We start from the raw sequence: 26,186 nt of genomic DNA, 5'->3' as shown, positions 1-26,186 counted from the left end.
TATAAAAGGCGGAGCAGGAAGCGGTCGCGTCAGCGAGCGGCGAGGCGGCGGCAGCGAGGCAGGTGGGTGCGGCCGGCGGCCGGGGGCCGGGGTCCCGGGTCCCGGGTCCCGGGTCCCGGTGGGGGGGCTGCGGTCCGGGACCGGCTGGAGTCTTGGGGTCCGGGACCGGTCGGTGAGGGTTGGGGGGGGCCCGTTTCACCACCCCTCCCCCCCCCCCCCCCAGCCCGGGGACCACGTGTTTGCAGCCCCGGCCGCTCGGCCCATTGGCTCCGACTGACCTTGGATGGGCCCAGTGTCGGGCGCGCTGCTCCGGTGGGGCGGCGCCGGGGAGCAGCGGCCTGTGGCGGCGGCGGTCCCCGGTTATATCCCCCTCTCCCCGGGTGTTGGGCTGGGAGTGTCCCGCACCTCCTGCCCCCGGTAACGGCTGCTTCTGTTGCAGGAAGGGAAGATGTCGATCCAGAAGATCCACGCCCGGGAGATCCTGGACTCCAGGGGCAACCCCACCGTCGAGGTCGACCTGTACACGGCCAAAGGTGAGCGGCGCGGCCGGTGGCCGGTGGCCCGGGTGGGAGCGGCCGGTGACCGGTGGTGGAGCTCGTTATCCGGATGATCTGACCCCTGTTTCTCCCCCCTCAGGCCACTTCCGCGCGGCGGTGCCCAGCGGAGCCTCCACCGGCATCTATGAGGCGCTGGAGCTTCGCGACGGGGACAAGTCCCGGTACCTGGGCAAAGGTAAGGGGCAGGGGGCTCGCTGAGGGTCGGGGGCGGGAGGATCGAGGCAAAGGGTCTGCCCCCGGCAGCTGGAGATGGTGTGGGTGCTGTGGGCTTGGGCAGTCTAGTCTTGGTACTCAGTCAGCGGGTGTGGGGGTCGGGACCCTGCAGTCCTCTCCTGAGGCAGAACAACAGCGTCGAGTCATTGGGAGGGAGGCCAGGCCGCTCTCTGGGCGTTCCTCTGGATGGTTTGACACCGACTTGTCACTGGGTCAGTTGGAGTCCAGGATAGTGGAGGAACAGTGGTCTTTCTATTGCCCAGCAAGGTTAGGGATTGTAGCCGGGATCCTGCACACCACCCCCGCCCGCTCTGCACTCGGCTTCATCCATTCTGTCTTGAACAGCGGATTAGGTTCTAATCTGTTAGTGAGCGGAGAGCCCATCTGTCTCCTGACCCCTCTCCTCCCGGTTGCTAGGGGAACACTGTCTTTGCAGCGAGTGGGAATGTGAGTGAGTTGTGTGATAGACTGACCCGCAGTGCTAGCTCTGACCTGGAGGTCATCCTCTGGGCAGCCAGCATTTATCTGCCTTTTTGTTTCCACAGGGGTCCTGAAAGCCGTTCAGCACATCAATGACACCATAGCCCCACAGCTAATCAATCAGGTAATGCCCCCACCCTCTGCAACAATGGCTACAGCTGCCTCCCCATCAATAAGCCACCCCATTCTGCAGCCTGTTTGGCCCCAGCCCTGCAGAAACACGGGGCAAGTACCTCAAGCTCATCAGCACCTGGTACTGAGGCACTGAGTTGACATGGTCCTGGAGCCTTCTGGGACTGGGGAGGGGCTGTGGTGCCTATGGGGGCCATCTGGGGCTCAGGAAGTGCTGTGGTGCCCACTGGAGCCTTCTGGGGCTGGGGAGGGGCTGTGGTGCCCACTGGTGCCCAAGTTGGGATGGTGAACAGGGCTGCTTCCTGGCCCAGGATGTTCACTAATTGATGGGTGCTGAGGCTAAATATGGGACTTCTGTCCTTGTAGAAATGCTCCTCTGGGCATTGACCAGACTGGAGTGTTGTTAGGTTCTGGAATCCCTCTGAAACATGGTTGGTCACAGCTCGCTGTTCATTGTCTCCACAGAAGCTGAGTGTGGTGGAGCAGGAGAAGATCGATAACTTCATGCTGCAGCTGGATGGAACTGATAACAAATGTAAGTGTGGCATCTCTACCTCACCTGCTCTGTTCTCCCTGCTGGTTAACTGTGTGGTAATGGTCATTGTGTCTCTTCCCAGCTAAGTTTGGAGCCAACGCCATCCTTGGTGTGTCTCTTGCTGTTTGTAAGGCAGCTGCAAAGGAGAAGGGTCTGCCTCTGTACCGCCACATTGCCAATCTCGCTGGCAACAAGGATGTCATTCTCCCCGTCCCGGTGAGTGCTCTTCCCTCTCCATCACTGCCCCACACCTCCACTTCATCCCCTCCCTTTCCCCCAACCCCCACTCTGTGTAGGGTCTTGTGAAAGCAGCTACAGATCCCAGGTGGCGTGAAGCTCCTACATTGTCTTGTTGCATAGTCCCAGGGCAGGGACGGGCTGAGGTGGTGGGGGAGGGAGGGGTTGTGTTCCATTTTCTGGTGGAGGAGAGTGAAATGGGTGAAGATCAAGGGTTCTGGATGAGGAGGTAGGTTCTCAATAAACTGTGTCAGCAGTGAGCTACAGTGTGCACATTGGCCTGGGGAGTGGGGTCAAGTGGCAATTACTCTGGATACATTGATCAACACCTCAACCCTCCTTGCAGGCTTTCAATGTGATCAATGGCGGCTCCCACGCTGGCAATAAGCTGGCCATGCAGGAGTTCATGATCCTGCCCGTGGGCGCTGCCAGCTTCAAAGAGGCCATGCGTATCGGAGCTGAGGTCTATCACAACCTGAAGAACGTCATCAAGGCCAAGTACGGGAAGGATGCCACCAATGTGGGGGATGAGGGCGGCTTCGCTCCCAACATCTTGGAGAATAACGAAGGTAGGAGATGTTGCAGGGTACCCCCTTCATCCTTCGGGGTTTCTGCTCCAGATCCATCAGCTGTGTATGGAGCGTGGGTGGAGGGAGAGGAGGGCCTCCCCAAGAGCCCAGATGAGACCTTCCCCAAAACCACCACCGTCCTTGGCTGACAACAGGTGTAGAGAGCAGGATCCAGACTGAGCAATTTTGGATGGTTCCAGTCACCACTGGCAGATGGGCCAGAGGTCTTGGTACCAAAGATGGGAGGGAGCAGAATTAGGCCATTTGGCCCCTCAGGTCTGCTCCACTGTTCAATCATGGCCGTTTTCTTTTAAACCCCATTCTCACACCACCTCCTTGTAACCCTTAACCCCCTTGCCAATCAAGAACCTATCAATCTCTGATTTAAATACACCCAATGACTTGGCCTCCAGCTGTCTGTGGCAACAAATTCCACATTCACCATCCTCTGGCTGAAGAAATTCATCATCTCGGTTTTCAAGGGACGTCCCTTTATTCTGAGGCTGTGCCCTTTGATCCTAGACCCTCCTGCTGATGGAAACGTCCTCTTCACGTCACTGTATCCAGGCCTTTTCAGAATCCCGTAGGTTTCAGTGAGATCCCCCTCATCCTGAACTTCATCGAGTACAGGCCCAGAGACATCAAACGCTCCTCGTACGTTAACCCTTTCATACCTTGGAACCTCCCCTGGACCCTCTCCAGGGCCAGTACATCCTTCCTCAGATACAGGGACCAAAACTGCTCTCAATATTCCAAATGAGGTCTGACCAACACCTTGAAGCTTCAGCAGTACGTCCTTGCTTTTGTATTCTAATCCAATGTTGCATTTGCCACCTGGTACCCACTGAACCAACATCTGCACCACGGTGCTTGCTGGATTCCAGCTTCTATTTTGAGATGGAGTAGGTTCCTGAGGTGATCTTTCTTGACCTGGGGAATCAGCTGTCGACTGGTAGCATGCCAAACTTCCAGGGCAGCCAGTGAGAGTGTGGGAAGGGCATGCAGACTGTGACCTTTGTTACCAGCAGCTCGAGTTCAGCCTTTGACTTTCTCTTCCAAATGTCAAGGCCCAACTTAGTATTGGAGTGGTAACAAGATCAGGGAAAGCTTAATGGCGTGTCCTTTGGAGAATTCCCCAGCCAGGGCTGTGGGAATAGCTTGGGCACTGCACTACAGCTGGGCCCTGCAGTATCTGTCAGGGCTGTGGGAATAGCTCGGGTACTGCACTACAGCTGGGCCCTGCAGTATCTGAATGGTGTCAGGGCTGTGGCTGCCCTGTGGGCTTCAGCTGCCTTCCTGCCCCCTTCAGAATGGGGCGGGGGTTTTGGAGAGATGGCTGTGACTGAGGGGTATGGAGAATCGTTTGGCAGCCTGAGGTGGGGGATGACTGTTGGGAGGAGAGAGAGTGCCTCGTGTGTGTGTGGTGGGGGGGAGGGCAAGTTCAGGGCATTGGGGTGGTCAGGTTTAAGCCCATCTGCCTTGTTCCCCAGCTCTGGAGCTGCTGAAATCAGCCATTGAGAAGGCAGGCTATTCCGACAAGATCGTCATTGGAATGGATGTGGCAGCATCTGAGTTCCACCGCAAGGGACAATACGACCTGGACTTCAAGTCTCCGGATGACCCCAGCCGCTACATTTCTGGTGATAAGCTGGGAGAGCTGTACAAGAGCTTCATCCAAAATTACCCAGGTAATGGGGTGATGGGGAGAGCCTGTGGCAGGGGCAATTGGAATGTAGTCGGGGCTCGGAATCTGTGCTTCCTCACTCTCACTCTCACTCTTTTCACCAATCCCCCCCACCCTCCCCCCTTCCAGTGGTGTCCATCGAGGATCCCTTCGATCAGGATGACTGGGAGAATTGGAGCAAGTTCACTGCAGCTACTAAGATCCAGATTGTTGGGGATGATCTCACTGTAACAAACCCCAAGCGCATCCAGACAGCCGTGGATAAGAAGGCTTGCAACTGCCTCCTGCTGAAAGTGAACCAGATCGGCACAGTCACTGAGTCCATCCAGGCGTGAGTGGCATGGGGGTTGGGGGTTCCAGGAAATGGGCACAAAATCCAGTCTGAGATCTTGTGAGCATGGCATATCTTGAAAGGAATTAACTGCTGGAGTAAGCAGTGGGAGTGGGAGCTAGCAGAGGCTCAGTGGGCTGAATTGCCTGCCCCCTTCTGTGCTGTTATCAATGAAATCGTCGCAGGGCTGCAGAAACCCAGCGACGGAAAGTGGAACTAGGGTTAAGAGGTACCAACTGCAAATGTCACGACCATTTGGAGGACTGACCTGGAGAACGCTGACCTTTCTGCAGCTATTTGCAGTCAGCTGAAAGGAGAGAGTGCAGGTTAAATATAGAAATGCAGTTGCTGCAGGGCTGGGGGCAGCAGGGGAATGGGTCAGCATGGAGGCCATTCACCCATCGTGTCCATGCCAGCACCTCTGAACCCTGGCATGGGCTGGTCCCTTCTGTCTCCTCAGCAACTGTGAAACGTAGCTGGTGTCTGACCTTCTGGGTTTGCTGCAGATGTGACACAGTCCACAGCTGGGGCTGTGTTTCCGTCAGGTTGGCCAACTCTGACCCTGCCTCCAGCTATCACTGGAATCCCTCCTGTACCTACATTACCCCTGCACTCAACCCTCAACACGTTCCTGACCTCCCCACCACCCTGTTTACCCATCCTCTGTCACTGATCTAACTCCCTGGCAACAGCCCAGTGGTGCTGCCCCTCCCCCTCCACATCTGCATTCTGATTTGCCAGCCAGCACCTCCTGTGAAACATCCTGGGACATTGTTGTGTCACACACTGTGGAAACAGGCCCTTCAGCCCATCAAGTCTGCCTTGACCATCAACCACCTGTTACACTGATCCAGTTTTATTCTCCCACATTCCCATCAACTTTCTCAGATTCTACCCCACAATGAGACAATTTTCAGCAGTAAGTTAGCCTCCCGACCTGCAGGTCTTTGAGAGGAAACCAGAGCATCAGGGGAAACCCATGTGGTCACTGGGAGAACGTGCAAACTCCACACAGACAGCACTGGAGGTTGGGATCGAACCTGGGTCTTTGAGTTGAGGCAGTGGCCCCACCCACTGTCTATCTTCCTAGTTTGAGTGCCAAGCATGTGCTGTGTGCCTCTTCGCCTTGGACACTCCCTCTGGTCTGCATTCTAACCAACTTCCTCTGTTCACAGCTGCAAACTGGCTCAGAGCAACGGTTGGGGCGTGATGGTGAGTCACCGCTCTGGTGAGACTGAGGATCCTTTCATTGCGGACCTGGTTGTTGGTCTGTGCACTGGCCAGGTGAGTCAGACCTTGGGGCTGGGGCTGAGATCTCTGCTTGTCATTCATTCTGATCAGCTAGAGCAGAACGTTCTCTGGTAGGTGTCTGTGATGCAGATGAGTTAGTCGAGCTTGTTTTCTCTCCTGCAGATCAAGACTGGTGCCCCCTGCAGATCCGAGCGTCTGTCCAAGTACAACCAGCTGATGAGGTGAGCTTTGCACACAGTGAGGGTTCCTGGGGGGGGGGGCTGGGCTTGCTGGCTCTGTGTGGTGGCGGGGGGTAGAGAGTACCCCTGCTGTCGTGCCTGCTTCCTGATCACCCTTACCCTGCCTCCCATCTGTTTGTATACAACCTCAAGCTGTACATGGTAAGTGTGAGGTGTTGCCTCAGTGCCTGAGTTAATTATCTCCCTGCTGTGGGTCAGTTACACAGCACAGAAACAGGCCCAGTGGCCCATATCCATGTAAACTTTTCCTATCCATGTACCTGTCCAAGTGTCTTCAAACTGTTTGGTGTGAGAGTCCACACCTGGGTTGGTCGGGAATGGGGATAGCGAGCACTGCAGCTAATTCCTCCTGTGCTTCCTACAGGATTGAAGAGGAGATGGGAGATCAAGCAAAGTTTGCTGGGCGTAACTTCCGACACCCGCTGGGAGAGAAGAAAGCGTGATGGGGAGAGATGGCAGAACACAGGCAGCTAATGCTCACTGAGACCTCCTGATGAGCCAGGCGCTATCAGAATCATGAATTACTGTAACTCCCTCTCCCAGCTTCCAGCCCACTGTTCAATCATGAATAAACACAGTAACCCGTACCCTGCCTCTGTCCTGGTGTTGTACATCGTGAATAAATGCAGTAACCTGTCCTGGTGTTGTACCTCGTCAATAAACACAGTAACTGTGCGCTGCCTATGTCCTTGTGTAGTACATCGTGAATAAATGCAGTAACCTGTCCTGGTGTTGTACCTCGTCAATAAACACAGTAACTGTGCGCTGCCTCTGTCCTTGTGTAGTACGTTGCGAATAAATGCAGTAACCTGCGTGCTGCGTCTGTCCTGGTGTCGTACATCCAGGTCTTAGACGGGGGGGCGGGGGGGGAGGTGGTAGGGGAGTGAAATCTGTCAGTTGCCTGCTTTGGGCTAGCACTGGCTCAGCTGCTGGATCCCCAGGAACCCAGATATCTGTTTCCTTGTGGAGCTGAGGGTGTGTGCTGCAGCAAGGATGATAGGACTGATGTACAGGCTGGGTACTGGAGATGTGCTCCAGAACTACAGGAAATACTGGGGAGGTGGCAGTGTGTGGGGAGAGAAATGGTTCAAGCTGATGAACCTTTGTCATTCTGACCTTGAGTTTCCAGCATTTTCTGCTTTCATTGGCTCCAGAGTTGAACTCTAGTTGGTCTGTAAGCTGGCAATGTGGGGGAGGTGACAGGCCTTTGACTGAGTGACCCTGAGGAACTGGGGTTAGTTGAGCCAGTGGGAATTGGTGGTTGGTAAGGGATCGAGGCCATTGCTTGGGTAGAGGTCAATCAACCCAGGAACATTGCTGAAATGACCTTCTCTCCAGCGCAAGGTGACAGTGGTAATTTTCACAGCCAGAAATTTAACCAGAACAGCCATGAAAATGGTGTCTAGACAGTGGACAGACTTCCTGCTGAGTCACCAAGCTTCTTGTAGAGTCTGGCAAGGATGTAACTGGCCACTGGATTGGACCAAGACGTTGACTAAATATATTCAGCCTGAACAATCTCACTCAGCCATCCTCATAAAGCACTGCAGCCAGGACAGTCAGCTGTCTAGGTGCAGGGTAGGGTTGGCCTGAAGTTCTATCAGGCCCCACAGAAACTACACCTTTGATAAGTGTGTAGTTTTGGGCCCCATATAAGATTGACCACACCAGGCCCAGGGCTTGCAGGGTTGCTGTACGTTACTGAGATTGTGCTCTCTGGAATTTGAAGAATGAGAGCGCTCAGTGAAACTCAGTCATGCAGCATGGAAACAGGCCCTTCAGCCCAACTGATCCATGCTGACCATGATGCCCCATCCAAGCTAGTCCCATTTGCCAGCGTTTGGCCTATAATCTTCAAAACCTTTCCAATCCAATATACCTGTCCATGTGTCTTTTAGACACCTGCCTCAACCACTTCCTCTGGCAGCTCATTCCACATAGATGCTACCCTTTGCCCCTGAGTTCCTCTTAAATCTTGCCTCTCACCCTAAACCTGTGCCCTCTAGTTCATGATACCCCAACTCTGGAAAAAAAACTGTGCATTCACCCTATCCATGTCCCCCATGATTTTTTTTATACACCTCTATAGGATCACCTCTCAGTCTCCTGCACTCCAAGGAATAAAGTCCCAACCTGTCCAACCTCTCCCTATAACGCAGTTCTTCAAGTCCTGGCAACATCCTGGTAAATCTTTTTCTGCACTCTTTCCAGTTTAATAATATCTTTTCCTATAGCAGGGCGACCAAAACTGAACACATACTCCAGTGCGGCCTCACCAGCATCCTGTACAACCGCACCGTTACCTCCCAACTTTTATACTCAATGCCCTGACTGATCAAGGTCAGTGTGTCACAAAGTTTCTTCACCATCCTGTCTCCACTTTCAGTGAACCACGTACCTATACTCCAAGTTCCCCCTGTTCTACAACACTCCCCCGGGCCCTGCCGTTCACTGTGAAAGTCCTACTTGGATTTGACTTTCCAAAATGCAACACCTCGCACTTATCCGAATTAAACTCCATTTGCCATTCCTCGGACCACTTATTCAGCTGATCAAGAACCACCCCCCCCCACCCTGTAATTTTTGATAACCTCATTGTCCACTATACCATATATGTCAGCATCATCTGCAAACCACGCCTTGTCCATTCTTATCCAAGTCACTGATATAGATGACAAACAACAATGGGCCCGGCACCCACCCTGGGGAACACCACTGGTCACGGGCCTCCAGTCTGAGAAACAACCTTCCACTGTCACCCTCTGCTTCCTACCATCAAGCCAATCGTGTATCCAGTTATCCAGCTCTCCCTGGATTCCATGCGATCTAACCTTCCAGAGCAGCCTACCTGTGGAACCTTATCAAAGGCCTTACTGAAATCCATATAGACCACACCCCCTACCCTGCCCCATCAACTTTCTTAGTCACCTCATCAAAAAACTCAATCAACATGTTCCCCGTGCAGGAAGCCATGCTGACTACCCCAAATCAACCCATTTTTCCAGATGTACGCACATCTTATCCCTCAGAATCCTCTCCAGTAACTTACCTACCACAGACGTTACGCCGACTATAGTTCCCAGGTTTTTCTTTGCTGCCCTTAAAGGCTCCCCTCCAGTCTACTGGTGCCTCAATTGAAATTTTTACAGGGCTAAAGCCAGGATATTTCCCAGACTGAGTCTCAGATCAGGGGTCAGGCTCCCTACAAGAAATGTCAATTTAGAACTGAAATGTGGAGACATTTCTCCACCAGAATGGTGAATCTTTGGAATTCTTTACCCCTGTGCCTGTGGAGACTTGGTCATCGAGTTCAATCAAAACCAATCGATACATTTCTAGATGTTGAGGGGATCAGTAAAGGCACAGGGCAGGGAAATGGCACTGAGGTAAAAGGTCAGCCCTGATCCTGGTGAATGGTGGAGCAGGTATGAGGGGCCAAATGGCCTCCTGTTCCTTATGTTAGAATCACTGACACATACAGCACAGAAAGAGGCCCTTTGGCCCATCTTGTCCATGCTAATCCCATTTGCCTGCATTAGGTCTGAATCCCTCTACACCTTCCCTATCCAAGTGCCGTAATTGTACCTCTTCTGCACCGTCTCCAAAGCTTCCCCACCTTACTCAACTAGAACTGCACACAGTATCCGTGTGGCCCAAAGTTTCATGTAGCTGCAACATGACTTATCAACTTTTATACTCAACGCCCCAATCGATTTGCAAAATGCCTTTGCAAAGTCGTCCACATGATATTAATCACACCCGTTATCAGTGCTCTCCACCACTGCGACAGCCTCCACTTGTATCACCAACCCAGCTCCACCAACACTGGAAATGCCTGGCACCATCCAGGACAAAGCAGCCTGCCTGACTGACAGTCACCTCAAACTGTCAGCACAGTGCATCATCCAGGCTACCCCAATAACTCCTCCAAACACCATCTCTGCTACAGTCGCAGGATCACAATTCTAACACACAGAGAGCAGTGGACACAGCCCAGTCCATCACAGTCACAGCCCTCCCCACCACTGACAGCATCTACAGGAGGCGCTGCCTCAAAAAGGCAGCATCTCTCAAGGATCCCCACCATCCAGGCCGTGCTTCTCACAGCTCCCATCGGGCAGCAGGTACAGAAGCCTGAAGTCCCCACACCACCAGGTTCAGGAACAGCTACTTCCCTACAGCCACCAGGTTCTTGAACCAACCTGCACAGCCCTAACCCTACGTCAGCAACGGAGCACTACGGACCACCTCTTGCACTACCATGAGTTTTCTTTTCCCACTGTATGGTATCATTTTACATATAGTTTAATTTCTGTGAGTTGTCTGTACCTATGTGCCTGTGATGCTGTTGCAAGCAAGCTTTTCACTGTACCTGTACCTTACCGTACTTGTGCACATGACAATAAGCTCGACTTGACTTGACAAACTCTCCCAAGCAGAAGTCTGGGAACACCTTCACCACACGCACCCACCTGGGATCAGGGAACAATAAGTATGGCCTTACCGGGTGTCCGTGTGGTCAGTTCCAGCAGTAATAGATCATTGCAAGCTGACAGAATGGTTAGAACTGTATGTTTATTTGCCAAAGGATAAAAGGATTTCAGCAACTACTTTATCAAGCATCTCACCAGATAATTTACATTCAGACATTGCAGATAAAAGATAAACAAGGCAAAACAGGTGGATGTTAGTGTCCCAGCAGGGAGAACGTTGCCTGAGCTACAGAAAGGAAGCCGAGGGAGGGTGAAGTACTAGAGAGGGTGTGAGGGCACAGAGAGGGGAGGCGGAGGGTGGGGGGAGGACAGGTGAGGTGGGGCAGGGGAAGGAATAGCAGGCTTTGCCCTGCCCAGGAAGCCTTTGCATGAAACCCACCCTCCACCTCCATCCCATCCCTAACCCTGGACTCTGCTCTCTCAGCACAACCTGCAGCAGGTGGAGTTACACAGGCAGGGGCAGTGTGTGCAGAGGCCAGGGCAGCGATGGAACCAGCAGCACCGGGCACAGGGAGGCAGAAATTTGAGAGCCACAGCTGTCAGCCCATCAAAGCAGCTAAAGTGTCTCCTTCTGGTCAGGACCCAGTCACGCAGAGCCCTGCATATGCTCAATTAGCAGGCAGCCTGTTACAGCTCGCCTGGTGCCTCACTGTGACAAGGACCGCAGCGGCACTCACCTACACAGGTACCTATGGGGATGCCTGTGCCCCAGTGACTCGGCCAAGGTAAAAAGTCCTGATAATAGAGCACGCAGGATCATCAAACTGTGGCCTGGGATCTCCACCACCCCTCCAAACTGTCCTCCCCACATCCATCTACCACCCAGCTCAAATCCCTCCGCCCTCACTGACATATCCCACCCCCGCCACCTGACCCCGTCAACCCATTTCCCACAGGAACCCGCCCCCCCCCCCCCCCCCCGCCCCCAACCAAAGCCCTGGGATCAAAGCATGCTTCTAACAGCAAGGAACAGGGGCCTTGCCCTGACCCAAGCCTCGGGACCTCGCCAGGAGACTCGCTCTGTGCGACGGGGGAGGATGGCAGAAGCCGTCACTGTCCACTGGATCCGCCTGTCCCCTCGTCCGACACCTTCATCTTCTTCTTGGCTCTGATCTCGTTCATCGCCTCTTCGATGGACCGCGTGTCCCTCTTGTTGGCTGTGGGTACTGGGGGAGGAGAGCAGAAGTGAGGCAGCGCCCGTGGTTTATCCACATGCAGGTCAGTTCTCTGAGAACACTGTGGATCGGATTCACTGGGAAGTTGCGCTGGGAACGGGAGGAGGTTTCACCTTGGGAGGAGCATGAAGTCGGTAGCCAACACACAGCCAGGCACCGACGTAGGGTGGATGGATGACCTTCACTACAATAACCAGCACTGCTCACAGCCCCAGCTTGGAGACAGAAATAACCTTGGTGCAGTTTTGTAAACACGACAGGGCCGGGCTTCCAGGACTGAGAGGTAAGATCAACAACCACTTGCATTGCCCGAGGTTTTTTCACCTCTTCAGGATGTCCCAAGGTCATTCAGGATCAACAAGGTGCAGGCACTCTCTGCTGCATTACTAGAAACACGGCCATCTCTCACCAGCAGTGCAGTGACTGCAGCCAGGTAACCTGCTTCTGTGACTTGGTGAAACAATAAGTACTGGATGCTGGGCACGGGGGAGAAGGCAGACCCAGTGAGGTCACTCGGGTGGATGAGCTGAGACAATAAAAAGGTCCTGGGCTTAACACAGCCCGTCACCTCCTTCTGTATGAGCTGCCCCAGGACCAGCACCGCACTACATCCGGCTCCAGTGGGAACTAAACCCACAAGCTCTGCTCCAGGACCGAGGTTTGGGGAGGGACCTTACAGAGCTTAGCACCTTGGCAGCTGAAGGCACATCACCAAACTGACGGAGTGGTGATCTTGGAGGAATGGAGGGGAATGTAGACCAGATGCTCGGAGTGAAACACTGCCTGAATGTAATCATGGGATGTGCAGAGAATGACATGGTCACTGAGTCACACAGCATGGAACAGGCCCTTCAGCCCATCGACTCCACACCAGCCGTCAGGATCCCATTTACACCAATCCTGCACTAATTTTATTCTCCCCACCCTCCCATCGACTCCCCCAGATTCCACCCCTCACCCACACACTGGGGGCAATTTACAGCAGACAATTAACCCGTCGACCCACACGTCTTTGGGATGTGGGAGGAAAACGGAAGCACCTGGGGGAAACCCACACGGTCACAGGGAGAATGTGCAAACTCCACACAGACAGCATCCGAGGCCGGGATTGAACCCGGGTCTCTGGAGCTGTGAGGCAGCAGCACTGCCCGCTGCACAGGTCAACACCTGGAAAGTGAGGCTCCAATGTGTCAGTGTCAGGATACAGTTCTCCGCGCAGTGTGAAGCCGTGCCAGTGTGCCCTCTCACGTACCACAACCGTACGCCTTGTTTGCTTGCAGGGTGTGAGCCCCCTCTTTGGCTGCCACAGTGCCGATTAAATGGCTGTATTTCTGTTTATAGTTGGTGTTGGGGCAGGGTTCCTGCATGGGCCCGTGCTTTGCAGCTTCCTCGGCCTCCTTCTGCGCCAACTCCTGGAGGAGAGAAAACAGAGTCATGAGTGGCTGGAACAAGCCCCTAACTCCACCCCTCCCTCACATCTTCTCGTCAGTGGCAGTGGGAGGGGGTGATGTTTAAATGGCTGGGGAGAGAGACATCGCCCCCCCTCACCCCCAAAGTCCAGAGAGACCAGGGTAACTGGACAGTTCCTACCCAGACCGTGGTTACAGAGGGAAGATGGTAAGGCAGAACAAGTCTCCATTGGAGAGCAGGTAGGAGGGACAAGACGAGCCCCTTGGAGAGAGCAGAGGGATTTCCCCACACAGTTGGTTCCAGCTAAACCAGGCACGGTGGTGTAGCGGTTAGCGTGATGCTATACAGTGCCAGCGACCCAGGTTCAATTCCAGCCACTGTCTGTAAGGAGTTTGTATGTTCTCCCCGTGTCTGTGTGGGTTTCCTCCAGGTGCTCCGGTTTCCTCCCACATTCCAAAGATGTACAGGTTAGGAAGTTGTGGGCATGCTATGTTGGCGCCGGAAATGTCGGCAACACTTGCGGACTGCCCCCAGAAACACTCAGCGCAAAAGATGCATTTCACTGTGTGTTCAATGTACATGTGACTAATAAAGACATCTTATCTCATCAGTTATTAACAGCAACAGGTTCAAGGGATGAAGTTAACTGCACTGTGGAAATGCTTCGTTTGAGAACCATGGGCAACGAGGGGCAGGGTGGGCAGTGGGACCCCTCACCTCAGCTCCTAGGCAACACTACCTTGCTGCGCTTCCTCTCCTCAGCTCTCTGAGGGTCCCACTCCTCTCCGCTGCGATATGCCTCCAACTCTTCATCTGATGGAGCAAACTCCTAGTGGGGGGGGAAGAGAGGGAGGGAGAGTGGGGGGGTGGGGAGGGAAAGAGTCAGAGAATTGTAAAGCAGGTAAACAGGCCCTTCGGCCCACCACGATCATGCTGACAGTTTTCCAACCTACACCAATCCTATTTTCCTCTGGCAGCGAGTTCCAGCTATCAAACACTCTGCAGAGCAGTGTAGACTCAGCCAGCTCCATCACGGGCAAAACCCTCCCCACCATTGAGGACATCTTCAAGAGGAGGTGTCTCAAGAAGGCAGCATCCATCACTAAGGACCCTCACCATCCGGGACATGCCCTCTTCTCGTTACTACCATCGGGGAGGAGGTACAGGAGCCTGAAGACCCACACTCAGTGAACAGCTCCTTCCCCACCGCATCAGATTTCTGAACGGTCCATGAAAGCATCCTGGTGAATCTCCCCGCACTCTCTCCAGCACAACCACATCCTTCCTACGGCGTGTCGACCAGAACTGCACACAGTACTCCAAGTGTGGCCTAACCAGTGTTTTGTAAAGTTGCAACATAATGTCCCAACTTTATACTCAATGCCCCAACCTACAAGGCAAACATGCCACATTTCCTCTTCACCACCTATCTACTGGGTGGCCACTTCCAGGGAGCGATGGTCTTGGACCCCATCAACACTCCTCAGCACCCTACCATTTATGTCCCCACCCCGTTTGATCACCTCACACTTGTTGGGATGAGAGAAAGAATAAAGCAGGGGGCAAGACCATGGATGGGTCCCACAGCCACTGACCCCAATCTTCTCACGCACCCTAAACACCCCGACCCTGCTCTTACCCCACCTGTGCCCCCCATCGTAGCCGTTACCCCCAACAGCTTGCTCCCATCTCCCCCAGCCACCCCACCCCTCTCACCTTCTTGAAGATCATCACGTATCTACTCTCATCATCTTCTCCAAATGAGAACGAGGTCAGCCCTGCCACCTCAACCACGTCGTGCCTGGACACAGGGGAACAGACACAGGGTCAGTGAGGGGCAGCTCAGCCGAGGACAGGGGTAGATGTTAGTGCAGAGGGAGAGTTGGGGGGGGAAGAGACACAGGGGTAGGAGGGGAAGAAGGAACTGGGATTTGTAGGGAGTGTAGGGCACAGGGGAAAGGGGTGGGCTGAGGGAGACAGAGGGGGCCAAGGGAGGGGAGAGGGGGTGGGGGCTGAGAGAGAGGGAGGGGGGGACAGAGGGAGGACAGAAGGAGCCAAGGGAGGGGCAGAGGGACTGGGGGCTGAGGGAGAGGGAGAGGGAGAGGGAGACGGAGGGGGGGGGAGCACTGGGAAGAGACAATGAAGACAGGTCTAATCTGGAGAGGAAGATGAGGGGAGCACAGGGGGTAGAGAGGGGAAGCAGGCAGTGTAAGGGAGCACCGACAACTAATTCACTATCAGGGAACAAGTTAGTTATAATTTTTAATTGTGTCCTTTTCGTGCAGTAAAGTGCCCCCAAGGCACTTCACCAGAGCATGGTCAAACAAGATCTGACACAAAGCTGCTCCAGGATATTTTTGAGAGGATATACAGGCTGGATCAGAGAGAGGATTTAAGGAACGCCTAACAGCAGGAGAGTGGTGTGGAGAGGGTGAGGAAGCAAGTTCCAGAGTTGGGGCCCAGGCACAGTTACAGTGACGGAGCTGTGTAGCAGACGAAGGAGGTGTTGAGGGACGTGCCCCATCCCCAGGGATTCCAGCTCACAGACCACACTTACAGGATGCTTCTCTCCAGCTTGTTCATGGATCAAACTTCTTCCTCTTCTGCGTACTGCTCTGGATAAAATCCGAGATCAGTTTCTCCATCTGTTGGAGTAGATCAAACATAGCATCGTACAGGGAGCTTTGCTCTGTACCCAGTCCCTTTGTTTCAAGGTCCTTATGCCCATTTTCCGTGTGTGAAGGTTGTGTTGAAGGCAACAACAGACAGATTAAACCAATGTGCTCTGCGGCTGGGCTGCACTCTAGCTCCTGTTCTGGGAGGCCTGGAACAAACAGTGGACCATAGTGTGCTCCCTGTCCAGGGACACTCAGGCACAGACATAACCCTGGAGGGGTAGGCAGTTGCACATTCATAGGTCCCCTGGCCAGCCTGGGTGGGGTGGTCCTACATCCCTCGGGGTGGGGTGGTCCTAGATTCCCCCAGGGTGGGGTGGTCCGACATCCCCAGCAAATCTATCCTCTCCAATACTGGGGACAGAAGGAAAAGCCCCTGGGAAACCAGATTGGTCCCTGACCTTGCCTCCACCAAAACTTAGGGCTAGGGGAGAGGGTGTGATGGAGGACCTTTCCGGGAATGAAATAACCCCTTTGGGGATATGATGGGCAGGAAGGTCTGGCCCATGCAGAGTTCCTTATCCAGGGCAGGGATACTGAGCTTTCAGTTCTCAGAACAAAGTACAACCTTCCCATACGTTTCTGAGGCTGCAAAACTGGCCCATGGGCCAACAGGCTCAGTCACTGCCATTACACGGGCCTCAGTTGTCATGGGCTAAGGTAATTCCTTCCGTTGTCAGTTTAAACCGTGACAGGCACCAGCAACGATTCCAGCTGCAGCGTCAGAGAGGTGTGAGAGGGTCCCCGCGTTGGAGAAGGTACGCTGGCCAGGGGAGCTAGAACCACACCACCCCAGGGGATCTAGGACCACACCACCTCAGGGGATCTAGGACCACACCACCTCAGGGGATCTAGGACCACACCACCCCAGGCTGGCCAGGGGATCTAGGACCACTTAGTGCACTAGTTGTGGCTCTTTGGAAGGGCATCACCATAGGTCAGCTGTAACCTGCCAAGACAAAACAGAGGGGTAGGGCGTTATACTGTAAATGTTTGGGCTCTGAGGAATGTTGATGAACAGAGTGACCTTGGGGTTTAAGTCCATAGTTCCAGAAAGTGGCAACACAGGTAGATAAGGTGGTGAAGCAGGTGTATGGTATACTTGCCTTCATCAGTTGGGCACAGAGTATAAAAGCTGGGATATTAAAACTTTACAAAACACTGGTTAGGCCACACGGAGTACTGCATGCAGTTTTGGTCGCCACACTAAAGGAAGGATGTGCCTGTGCCGGAGAGAGTGGATCTTTGAGAGAGGCTTCACTCTGTGTCTGACCCCAGGACTGTGATGGGACGGTGTGGACGGAGCTTCACTCTGTGTCTGACCCCGAGTGTGTGATGGGACGGTGTGGAGGGAGCTTCACTCTGTGTCTGACCCTGGGAGTGTCTGACGGGATGATAGGACACATTTTCCAGAATGCTTGACTTTCTAACAAACAGACGGCAATCAGTGAGGATAGGCAGCAATACCTCCGGCACGATTATTCTCAACACTGGTGCCCCACAAGGCTGCTTCCTCAGCCCTCTACTCTACTCCCTATACACTCACGACTGTGTGGCCAGATTCTGCTCTAACTCCATCTACAAGTTTGCAGATGATACCACGTTGTAGGCCGTATCTCAAACAGCGGTGAGTCGGAGTACAGGAAGGAGATAGAGAGCTTAGTGGAATGGTGTCATGACAACAACCTTTGCCTCAATGTCAACAAAACTAAAGAGCTGGTCATTGACTTCAGGAAAGTGGGCGGTGTACATGCACCTGTCTACATCAATGGTGCTGAGGTCGAGAGGGTTGAGAGCTTCAAGTTCCTGGGAGTGAACATCACCAACAGCCTGTCCTTGTCAAATCACGTAGATGCCACGGCCAAGAAAGCTCAACAGCGCCTCTACTCCTCAGGAGGCTAAAAAAATTTGGTTTGTCCCCTTTGACTCTCACCAACTTTTACCGATGCACCACAGAAAGCATCCTATTTTGGATGTATCACGGCTTGGGACGGCAACTGCTCCACCCAGGACCGCCAAGAAGCTGCAGAGTGTGGACACAGCCCAGCGCGTCACGGACACCAGCCTCCCCTCCTTGGACTCTGTTTTTTACCTCTCGCTATCTTGGTGAAGCAGCCAGCATAATCAAAGACCCCACCCACCCGGGACATTCTCTCTTCTCTCCTCTTCCATCAGGTAGAAGATACAGGAGCCTGAGGGCATGTACCACCAGACTTAGGACAGCTTCTACCCCACTGTGATAAGACTATTGAATGGTTCCCTTATACAATAAGATGGTCTCTGACCTCACGATCTAACTTGTTGTGACCTTGCACCCTTATTGCACTGCACTTTCTCTGTAGCTGTGACACTTTACTCTGTACTGTTATTGTTTTTACCTGTACTACATCAATGCACTCTGTACTAACTCGATGTAACTGCACTGTGTAATGAATTGACCTGTACCATCCGTTTGTAAGACAAGTTTTTCACTGTACCTCGGTACAAGTGACAATAGTAAACCAATACCAATACATATGTACACACACACACACACACAGCACCCTCACACACACACACACACACACACACACACACACACACACACACACACACACACACACACACACAGCACCCCAATTCCTTGTAAAGTCTCACCCTCTTTCTGAATTCTGCTTTCTGTTTCTTGTCTTCTTCTTGCATCTTTTTTAATCTGGCTGCTTGCTCTAGGCAGAAAACAAATTTAACATGGTCACGGTCAACAGCTCGATAGTGAAGGCCATGAAGAGTTGTTGGAACAGTGTAGTTCACCAGTCATACCCACATCTCCAAGGGACTGTGGACACCTCCTGCCCCCCCCCGCCCCAGTATCTGCATGGGCATATGGCACACAATAGAACATAGTACAGCACAGTAGCAGGCCCTTCAAGCCCATATGGCTCTGCCATCCATGATGCCAATTTAAACCGTGCGCCCTGTCTGCATATGGCCTCTATCCCTCACTCCCTTTCTGTTCCTGTGTCTGTCCAAATGCCTCGTAAACGTTTGCTGTCATATCTGCTTCCACCACCTCGCCGGCAGTGTTTCCAGGTACCCACCACTGTGTAAAAAACACCCTGCCTCATGCATCTCCTTTAAACTTTTTCCCTCTGAGAAAGCAATCGCCCTCTAGTATTTGACATTTCTACCCTGGGAAAAAGATACCCAATTGTCCACACTGTCTATGCCTCTCATAATTTATAAACCTCTATCAGGTCTCCCCTCAGCCTCCGCTGCTCCAGAGAGAACAACCCAAGTTTGTCCAACTGCTCCTTACAACTAATACCCTCTACTCCAGGCAACATCCTGGTGAACCTCTTCTGCACCCTCTTCAAAGCCTCCACACCCTTCCTGTAATGCGGCGACCAGAAACGCACACAACACTCCAAATGCGGCCTACCCGAAGTTTGATACAGCTGCAGCATGACTTCCCAAGATTTATCCTCAATGCCCCGGCTGATGAGGGCTTTGGAAGACTATGCACCCCAAGATCCCTCTGTACATCAATGTCCCCAAGGGGCCTGCCATCTATCATATACTTTCCCCTAACATTTGACTTCCCAAAGAGCAACACATCACACTTGCCCGAATTAAACTCCATCTGCCACTTCCCTGCCCGCATTTCCACTGGGCTACATGTTGCTGAATCCTTTGACAACCTTCCTCACCACCCACAACTCCCTAGTTCTTGTGTCATCTGCAAACTTACTAATCAGCCCACCTGCATTTTCATCCAAATCGCTGAATATATCACAAACAGCAGAGGTCACAGCGGTACGCCACTGGTCACAGAGCTCCAGTCAGAATAACACCCTCCACCACTGCCCTCTGTCCTCCACGGCCGGGCCAACTTTGAATCCAATGGATCCCCTGTGCTTTAATCTTCCAGATCAGCCTATCAGGAGGGACCTTGTTGAAAGCTTTACTAAAGTCCATCCTCACTGGTGACAGTACTGGCACTTCCTCATGGAATCATACAGCACTGAAAGAGGCCCTTTGGCCCACAGTGTTCATGCCATCCATCTACACTAATCTCATTTCCCAGCACTCGGTCCACAGCCTTCTTTGCCTTGGTGATTCAGTGCTCGTCTAGATACTTCTCATGGAGTCCCCATAGTCATGGAGTTGTTCAGCACAGTAAAAGGCCCTTCAGCCCACTATGTCTATGCTGACCATCGTGCCTATCTACACTAATCCCACTTGGTATTGTTATTGTCACGTACTGAAAACTCCATATCCCTCAATGTCCTGATCATTCAACTACCTGTCCAGGTGCCTCTTAAATGTTGTTCCTGTTCCTGCCTCCACCTCCTTCTCTGGCAGCTCATCCAACCACTCTTTGTGTGAACATTTACCCCTCAGATTCCCTTTAAACCTCCTCTCTCACCTTAAACCTCAGCCTTTATTTCGAGACACCCTTACCGTGGGAAACAGACTCTGTACCTACCCTATCCATGCCTCTCATTACGTTAAAGACCTCAATCATGTCACCCCTTAGCCTCCTTCGCTCCAGTGAAAAAGCCCCAGCCTGTCCAGTTTCGCCTTATAATTCAAGCCCTCCAGTCCCGTCAACTTGGATCTTTTCAGCACCCTCTCCAGCTTAGTCACATCCTTCTTGCAGTGTGGCAACCAGAACAATATACTCCAAGTGTGGCCAGTTTTAACACGACAACCGAACTCTTGCACTCAGTGATTCGGCCAATGAAGGTAAGCATACCGTACACCTTCTTCCCCACGCTGTCTACCTGTGCTGTCAGTTTCAGGGAACTATGTACATGTACCCTAAGGTCTCTCTGTTCAACAACACTCCCTGGGGCCGCGCCATTCACTCTGAAACACTACTACAGCAGTACTGTGGACCATCAGCTGGTGACCCAGCCCGTCCCCAGTGGGAGTGCACAAACAGCTGACAGCAGCCATTGAACCCACCTTTAGTCAGTCAGTCTCACTGACTCACCTTGTGAGTGTGCTCTTGGGGGGGGGTGTCACTGAGCAATAGCTGGTTCATTGTAGAATCCCAGTGAGTGTACAGCAGAGCCAGAGGTCCTTCAGCCCATCACTTTGTGCCAGCACCCGATCCACAGATTCCTTTCTGCCTGCTAGGATTATCTAAACTCCCTTAACATTTTCTCTGGTGCCTCTGGAATTGCCCCGGGTTGGGAATAGTAGGCAAGAGGATCGGGATGTGGGGCTGGGTGGAGTGGGGTGGTCATTAAGTCACACAGCACAGAAACAGGCCCTCTAGCCCACCAAGTCCATGTTGACCACCAAGTACTGCCTATACCAATCCCACCGACCAGCCACTTGGTCTGCAGGCTGTTATGATATAGCGATTCAAGTTCCTGCCCAAATACTAGTTAAATGTTGCCAGAGTCCTGACTGCAGTTGGTTGGGCCACAGCTGGAGTACTGCGTACAGTTCTGGTCCAACAAACAATCTGCTGGAGGAACTCAGCGAGTCGAGCAGCATCTGTGGGAGGAGAGAAACTGTTGACATTTGGGGTCGAAACCCTGCATCAGGACTGAGAGTGGACAATTCCTTTCCTGCCACAGACGCTGCTAAGCTCCAGCAGATGTTTGTAGGTACAGTTCTGGTGGCCTTACCACAGTAAGGATGGACTACACAGGAGAGGGGCAGGGGGGATTCACCAGGACATTGCCTGGGACCCAGACGATAGGGTGAGAGTGTTTTCTTGGAGCAGAGCAGGCTGAGGGAGCACCTGACAGAGGTGGATGGTAGGAAACCTTTTCCCCATGGCAGAGGCGTCTAAAACCGGAGGGCGTGGGTCTAGGGTGCGGACTGGGAGGTTTGGGGGCATCTGAGGGGGTTGGACTCTGGAATGTACTGCTAAGGGAGGGGGTTGGAGGCAGAGAAGGGACGGGCCGAGGGCTGGGAAATGGGATCAGTGTGGATGGGTAGCATGGAACGGGGTGGGGCCGAAGGGCCTGACTCCTGCCGTTCCTTGCCAGGCCACAGGGAGGCTCCAACCCAGGACCCAGCCACCACTGACTGGCTGCGTGACTGATTGACAGCCGAATTGACAAATCAATCTATGTCCCCGCCCCCTCGGTGCGGTGTTGACATCCAGCTGAAACAATCGTCAAATAGGGAAGACCGGATTAGCAGCCCGTTCATCCAATCAGCGCGCCAATTAGGCTCTAGTCCCGCCCACCATGACCAATCACAGCGGGCGGAGAGGGCGGGACTCACGACCAGCGGCCGTTCGGTTCTCGCGTCAGCCCGCGGGCGGCGGGGGAGCGCGGTGCCCGCCCGGTGCCCCGCCCGGTACCTCGCGCCTTGCGGCGGTCTCCTGGTCGCCGACGGTCGGCGGCTTCTCCATGGAGCTCAGGATTGAACCCAGGAGATACCGCCATCATGGAGCCGCAGCCGCAGCGGAAGTTGCGCCTCTTAAGGCAAGCTCGCCTTAAAGGAGATGCCGTCTCAGTGGTGTCTGCCGACTTTAATTCGACACTTGCAGGAGCGGCTGTAACCGGGAGCCTGTGGGGTCTGGTGAGCAAGGGGTGGGGAGGTTTGCACCAAGGGAGGGGAGGATCTGGGGTGAGGGTTTCCACAGGTGAAGAGCCATGATGGAGAAGGCCTGGGGTGGAGGAGAGGATGAAGCCGCTTTCAATCAGAGCACAAGAATGTATGAGGAGTAGGCCATTCCGCCCCTCAAGCCTATCCCACCATTCAATATGTCCATGGCTGATCTACGCTGGCCTCAATGACTTTCCCTGCCAGTTCCCCATGACCCTCAATTCCTTGATTTTACTTTCAAATATTTATTCCAAAGATTCATTATCAGATGAAAAAATGTTTTCTCATCTCAATCCAGAATCATTATTTGGTGACACTGATCCTAGATGTCTCATAGCACGGAGACATGTCCTTTGGCACAACGCATCTCAGCCAGGGGAAGCTACAGCATCGGTGAAATCACTTCTCATTCTTCTAAACTCTGCAGTGTAGACCCAGACTGACCCATCTCCCCTCGTACAACAAACTTGTCACTGCAAAAACCACCCTGGCTGACCTGGAAATGGATAAATTGGTAACTGAAGCACCTCAGAGTTCTAAAACAGACAACCATTGAATTGGATACGTTGGTTGTAACTTTCCAAAACTGGAGGGCTTGCGTTATCAGGAGAGATTGGATAGGCTGGGTCTGTTTACACAAAGGAAGCTGAGAGGTAACATGATTGAGGTATATAAAGTTAGGAGAGGGCCTAATGCCTCAAATCTACTTTAAACTTTTCTCCCTGTCACCTTAAAGTATTTGACATTTCCACCCAGGGAGAAAGACTTTGTCTACGCCTCTCATAATCTTATAACCTTTGTCAGGTCTCCCTTCAGCCTCCCTTCCCTCCAACGCACCAGAAAAAACAACCCAAGTTTGTCCAACCTCTCCTTATAGCTCCTTATACTCTCTAATTCAAGCAACATCCTGGTGAACCTCTTCTGCACCCTCTGCAAAGCCCCCAGATCCTTCCTGTAATGGGGCGACCAGAACTGCACACAGTACTCCAAAGGTAGCCTGTATTATACAGCTATATTATGTTCTATACAGCTGCAACATGACTTCCTGAATTTTATACTCATCTCCCCAACCAATGAAGACAAGCATTTTGTATGCCTTCTTCACCAGCCTTTCTACTTGAGTTGCCACTTTTTGGGGGCTATGGATTTGTACTTCAAGATCCTGCCATTTCTGTACACCTTCCACTTGCATTTGACCTCCCAAAGTGGAACACCTCACATTTGTCTGGATTAAACTCCAGCTGCCATTTCTCCGCCCACATTTCCAACTGGTCCACATCCTGCTGAATCCTTTGACAACCTTCCTCACTTTCCACAGCTCCACCAATTTTTGTGTCATCAACAAACTTATCAATCAGCCCAGCTACGTTTTTATCCAAATCATTGATATGCATCACAAACAACAGAGGTCCCAGCACTGATCCCTGCGGAACACCACTGGTCACGGACCCCCAGTCAGAATAACACCCCTCCACTACGCCCCTCTGTCTTCCATGACCAATCCAATTTTGAATCCAATCCACCAATTTTGGATCCCATGTGCCTTCTGGATCAGTTGACCATGAGGGACCTTGTTAAAAGCTTTACTAAAGTCCATGTATACAATATCCACTGCCCTGCCCTCATCAATCATCTTCATCACCTCCTCAAGAAACTCAATCACGTTTGTAAGACAAGATCTGCCTGCACAAAGCCATACTGACTGTCCCTAATAAATCTATGCGTTTCCAGATGTGAGCAGATCCTATCCCTGAGAACCTTCTCCAACGATTTCCCTACCACTGATGTAAGACTCATCAGCCTACAATTTCCTGGTTTGTCCCTGTTGCCATTCTTGAACAGAGGAACAACACTGTCTGTTCTCCAGACCTCTGGGACCTCTCCTGTGGCTAAGGAGGATACAAAAATCTCTGTCGAGGTCCCAGCAATCTCCTCTCTTGCCTCCCTGAATAACCTGGCATGGACCCCATCAGGCCCCGGGACTTAACCACCTTAATGTTCTTCAAGAGACCCAAAACCACCACCTCCTTGATATCGACATGCCCTAGAATATCAGCATAACCCTCCCTGATCTCACTGTTCTCCATGTCCTTCTCCTCGGTGAACACCGATGTGAAGCACTCATTTAGTATCTCACCCACTTCCTCTGGCTCCAGGCAGAAATCCCCTCCTTTGTCCTACCCTCTCCCTTGTTTTTAATGTATATTAAATACCAGTATTCTCCTTAATCCTACTTGACGACATTTTGTGGCGCCTTTTAACCCTCCTAATTCCCATTTAAGTTCTTTCCTGCTTCCTTGATATTCCTCAAAGGCCCTGTCCAAATAGAGCTCTCTAAATCCTACATAGGCTTCCTTTTCCTTCTTGTCCACAGTTCCAACATCTCTCATCATCCAAGGTTCCTGAACCTTGCCATCCTTGTCCTTCCTCACAGGAACATGTTGGTCCTGAATTCTGACCGGCTGGCCTTTAAATGACTCCCACACGTCGGGTGTGGACTTACCCAATAACAGCTGCTCCCAGTCTACTCTCCCCAGCTCCTGCCTACACTGTTGTAATCAGCCTTTCCCCAGTTTAGCACTTTCCCCCACAGTCCAGTCTCATCCTTATCCATAACTATCTGAAAACTTACAGAATTATGATCACTGTTCCCAAAATGGTCTCCCACTGATTACCTGGCCAGGCTCATTACCCAATACAAGGTCTAGTATGGTCCCTTCCCTGGTTGAACTATATACATACTGTGCCAAGAAACCCTCCTGAATGCACCTAACAAATTCTGTCCCGTCTAAGCCTCTGGGGAAATTAGTTGCCCAACTACAACTGCCCTGTTGCTTTATATCTTTCCATAATCTACCTACATATCTGTTCCTCTATCTTCCTCTTAAGGTGAGAGGAAGGAGGTTTAAAGGGGTAAATGTTTCACACAAAGAGTGGTTGTTATCTGGAATGAGCTGCCAGACGAGGTAGTGGAGGCAGGAACAGTGACATTTAAAAGGCACCCTCGTAGTTACTTGGATGAGCACAGAGGGGTACGGAATTAATGCAGGTTACGGCTAGGACTGCAATGTTCTCTCAAGTGCTAATCAATTCCTCCTTGAATCTTCTGCCACTTCCCTACACTAAGAGGTAATTTAGTCTAGAAAACAAACCTACCTTTGGGAGTAACCTGGGAGAAACCCATGCAGTCAATGGGAAGAACATGTTGCCCACGCATGGACTCTGTCACTACCGTCCTGAATGCTCCTTCTCTATGTTGTGCAGTGAGGGCTGGGAATTTGTAGGAACTCGTGGGGCTACTGTGCTCTTTCAAGGACACTTTGAGCACTTCCTTCAATTTTTTCCTGTATCTGCCTGGTGATTTTTTTTCCCCAACAGAGCTCAGTGTCTGTGTCAGAAGTCCAGTATCAGGCATACAACAGAGCCAAGGGAGTGTAATGACACCTTCAGTGTTGGGCGTGTTTGCTTGGGAGAGGACACTGATGTTGGTTCACTGATACTTCCAGTGAGCCTGGAGGGGTTTGGAGAAACAGTGCACTCCAGGTCTCAACTGACCAGAGATGATGCTGGTGGACTTCACCATCGATATCTGAGAGGTGGTCCTAGTGATCATAGCCAAATATCCCACATCAACTGATTCACCCTTCCTA

General features: G+C 52.4%; 2 protein-coding genes across 2 annotated transcripts; one reads left to right on the top strand and one right to left on the bottom strand.

Moving 5' to 3' along the window:
- Nucleotides 1-6,991, top strand: LOC127586526 (beta-enolase). The gene is made up of 12 exons (XM_052044540.1): nucleotides 1-62; nucleotides 440-533; nucleotides 637-732; nucleotides 1,316-1,374; nucleotides 1,848-1,917; nucleotides 2,000-2,133; nucleotides 2,501-2,723; nucleotides 4,214-4,411; nucleotides 4,537-4,738; nucleotides 5,914-6,022; nucleotides 6,152-6,210; nucleotides 6,593-6,991. Exons 2-12 carry the CDS (start codon nucleotides 449-451, stop codon nucleotides 6,669-6,671), a joined length of 1,314 nt encoding a protein of 437 aa, XP_051900500.1. The 5' UTR covers nucleotides 1-62; nucleotides 440-448; the 3' UTR covers nucleotides 6,672-6,991.
- Nucleotides 6,992-11,651: 4,660 nt separating this feature from the next.
- Nucleotides 11,652-25,720, bottom strand: spag7 (sperm associated antigen 7). The gene is given in 9 exon segments (XM_052044771.1): nucleotides 11,652-11,887; nucleotides 13,149-13,308; nucleotides 14,046-14,135; nucleotides 15,023-15,107; nucleotides 15,864-15,888; nucleotides 15,891-15,951; nucleotides 18,619-18,686; nucleotides 22,289-22,483; nucleotides 25,693-25,720. Coding segments are annotated over 9 exon segments (828 nt in total). The 3' UTR covers nucleotides 11,652-11,771.
- Nucleotides 25,721-26,186: the final 466 nt, after the last annotated feature.

The sequence above is a fragment of the Pristis pectinata genome, chromosome 37, assembly GCF_009764475.1.
Source record: "Pristis pectinata isolate sPriPec2 chromosome 37, sPriPec2.1.pri, whole genome shotgun sequence".
Lineage (NCBI taxonomy): Eukaryota > Metazoa > Chordata > Chondrichthyes > Rhinopristiformes > Pristidae > Pristis > Pristis pectinata.
The sequence above is the reverse complement of the archived record's forward strand: the minus strand, read 5'-3'. Positions and strand labels throughout refer to the sequence as shown.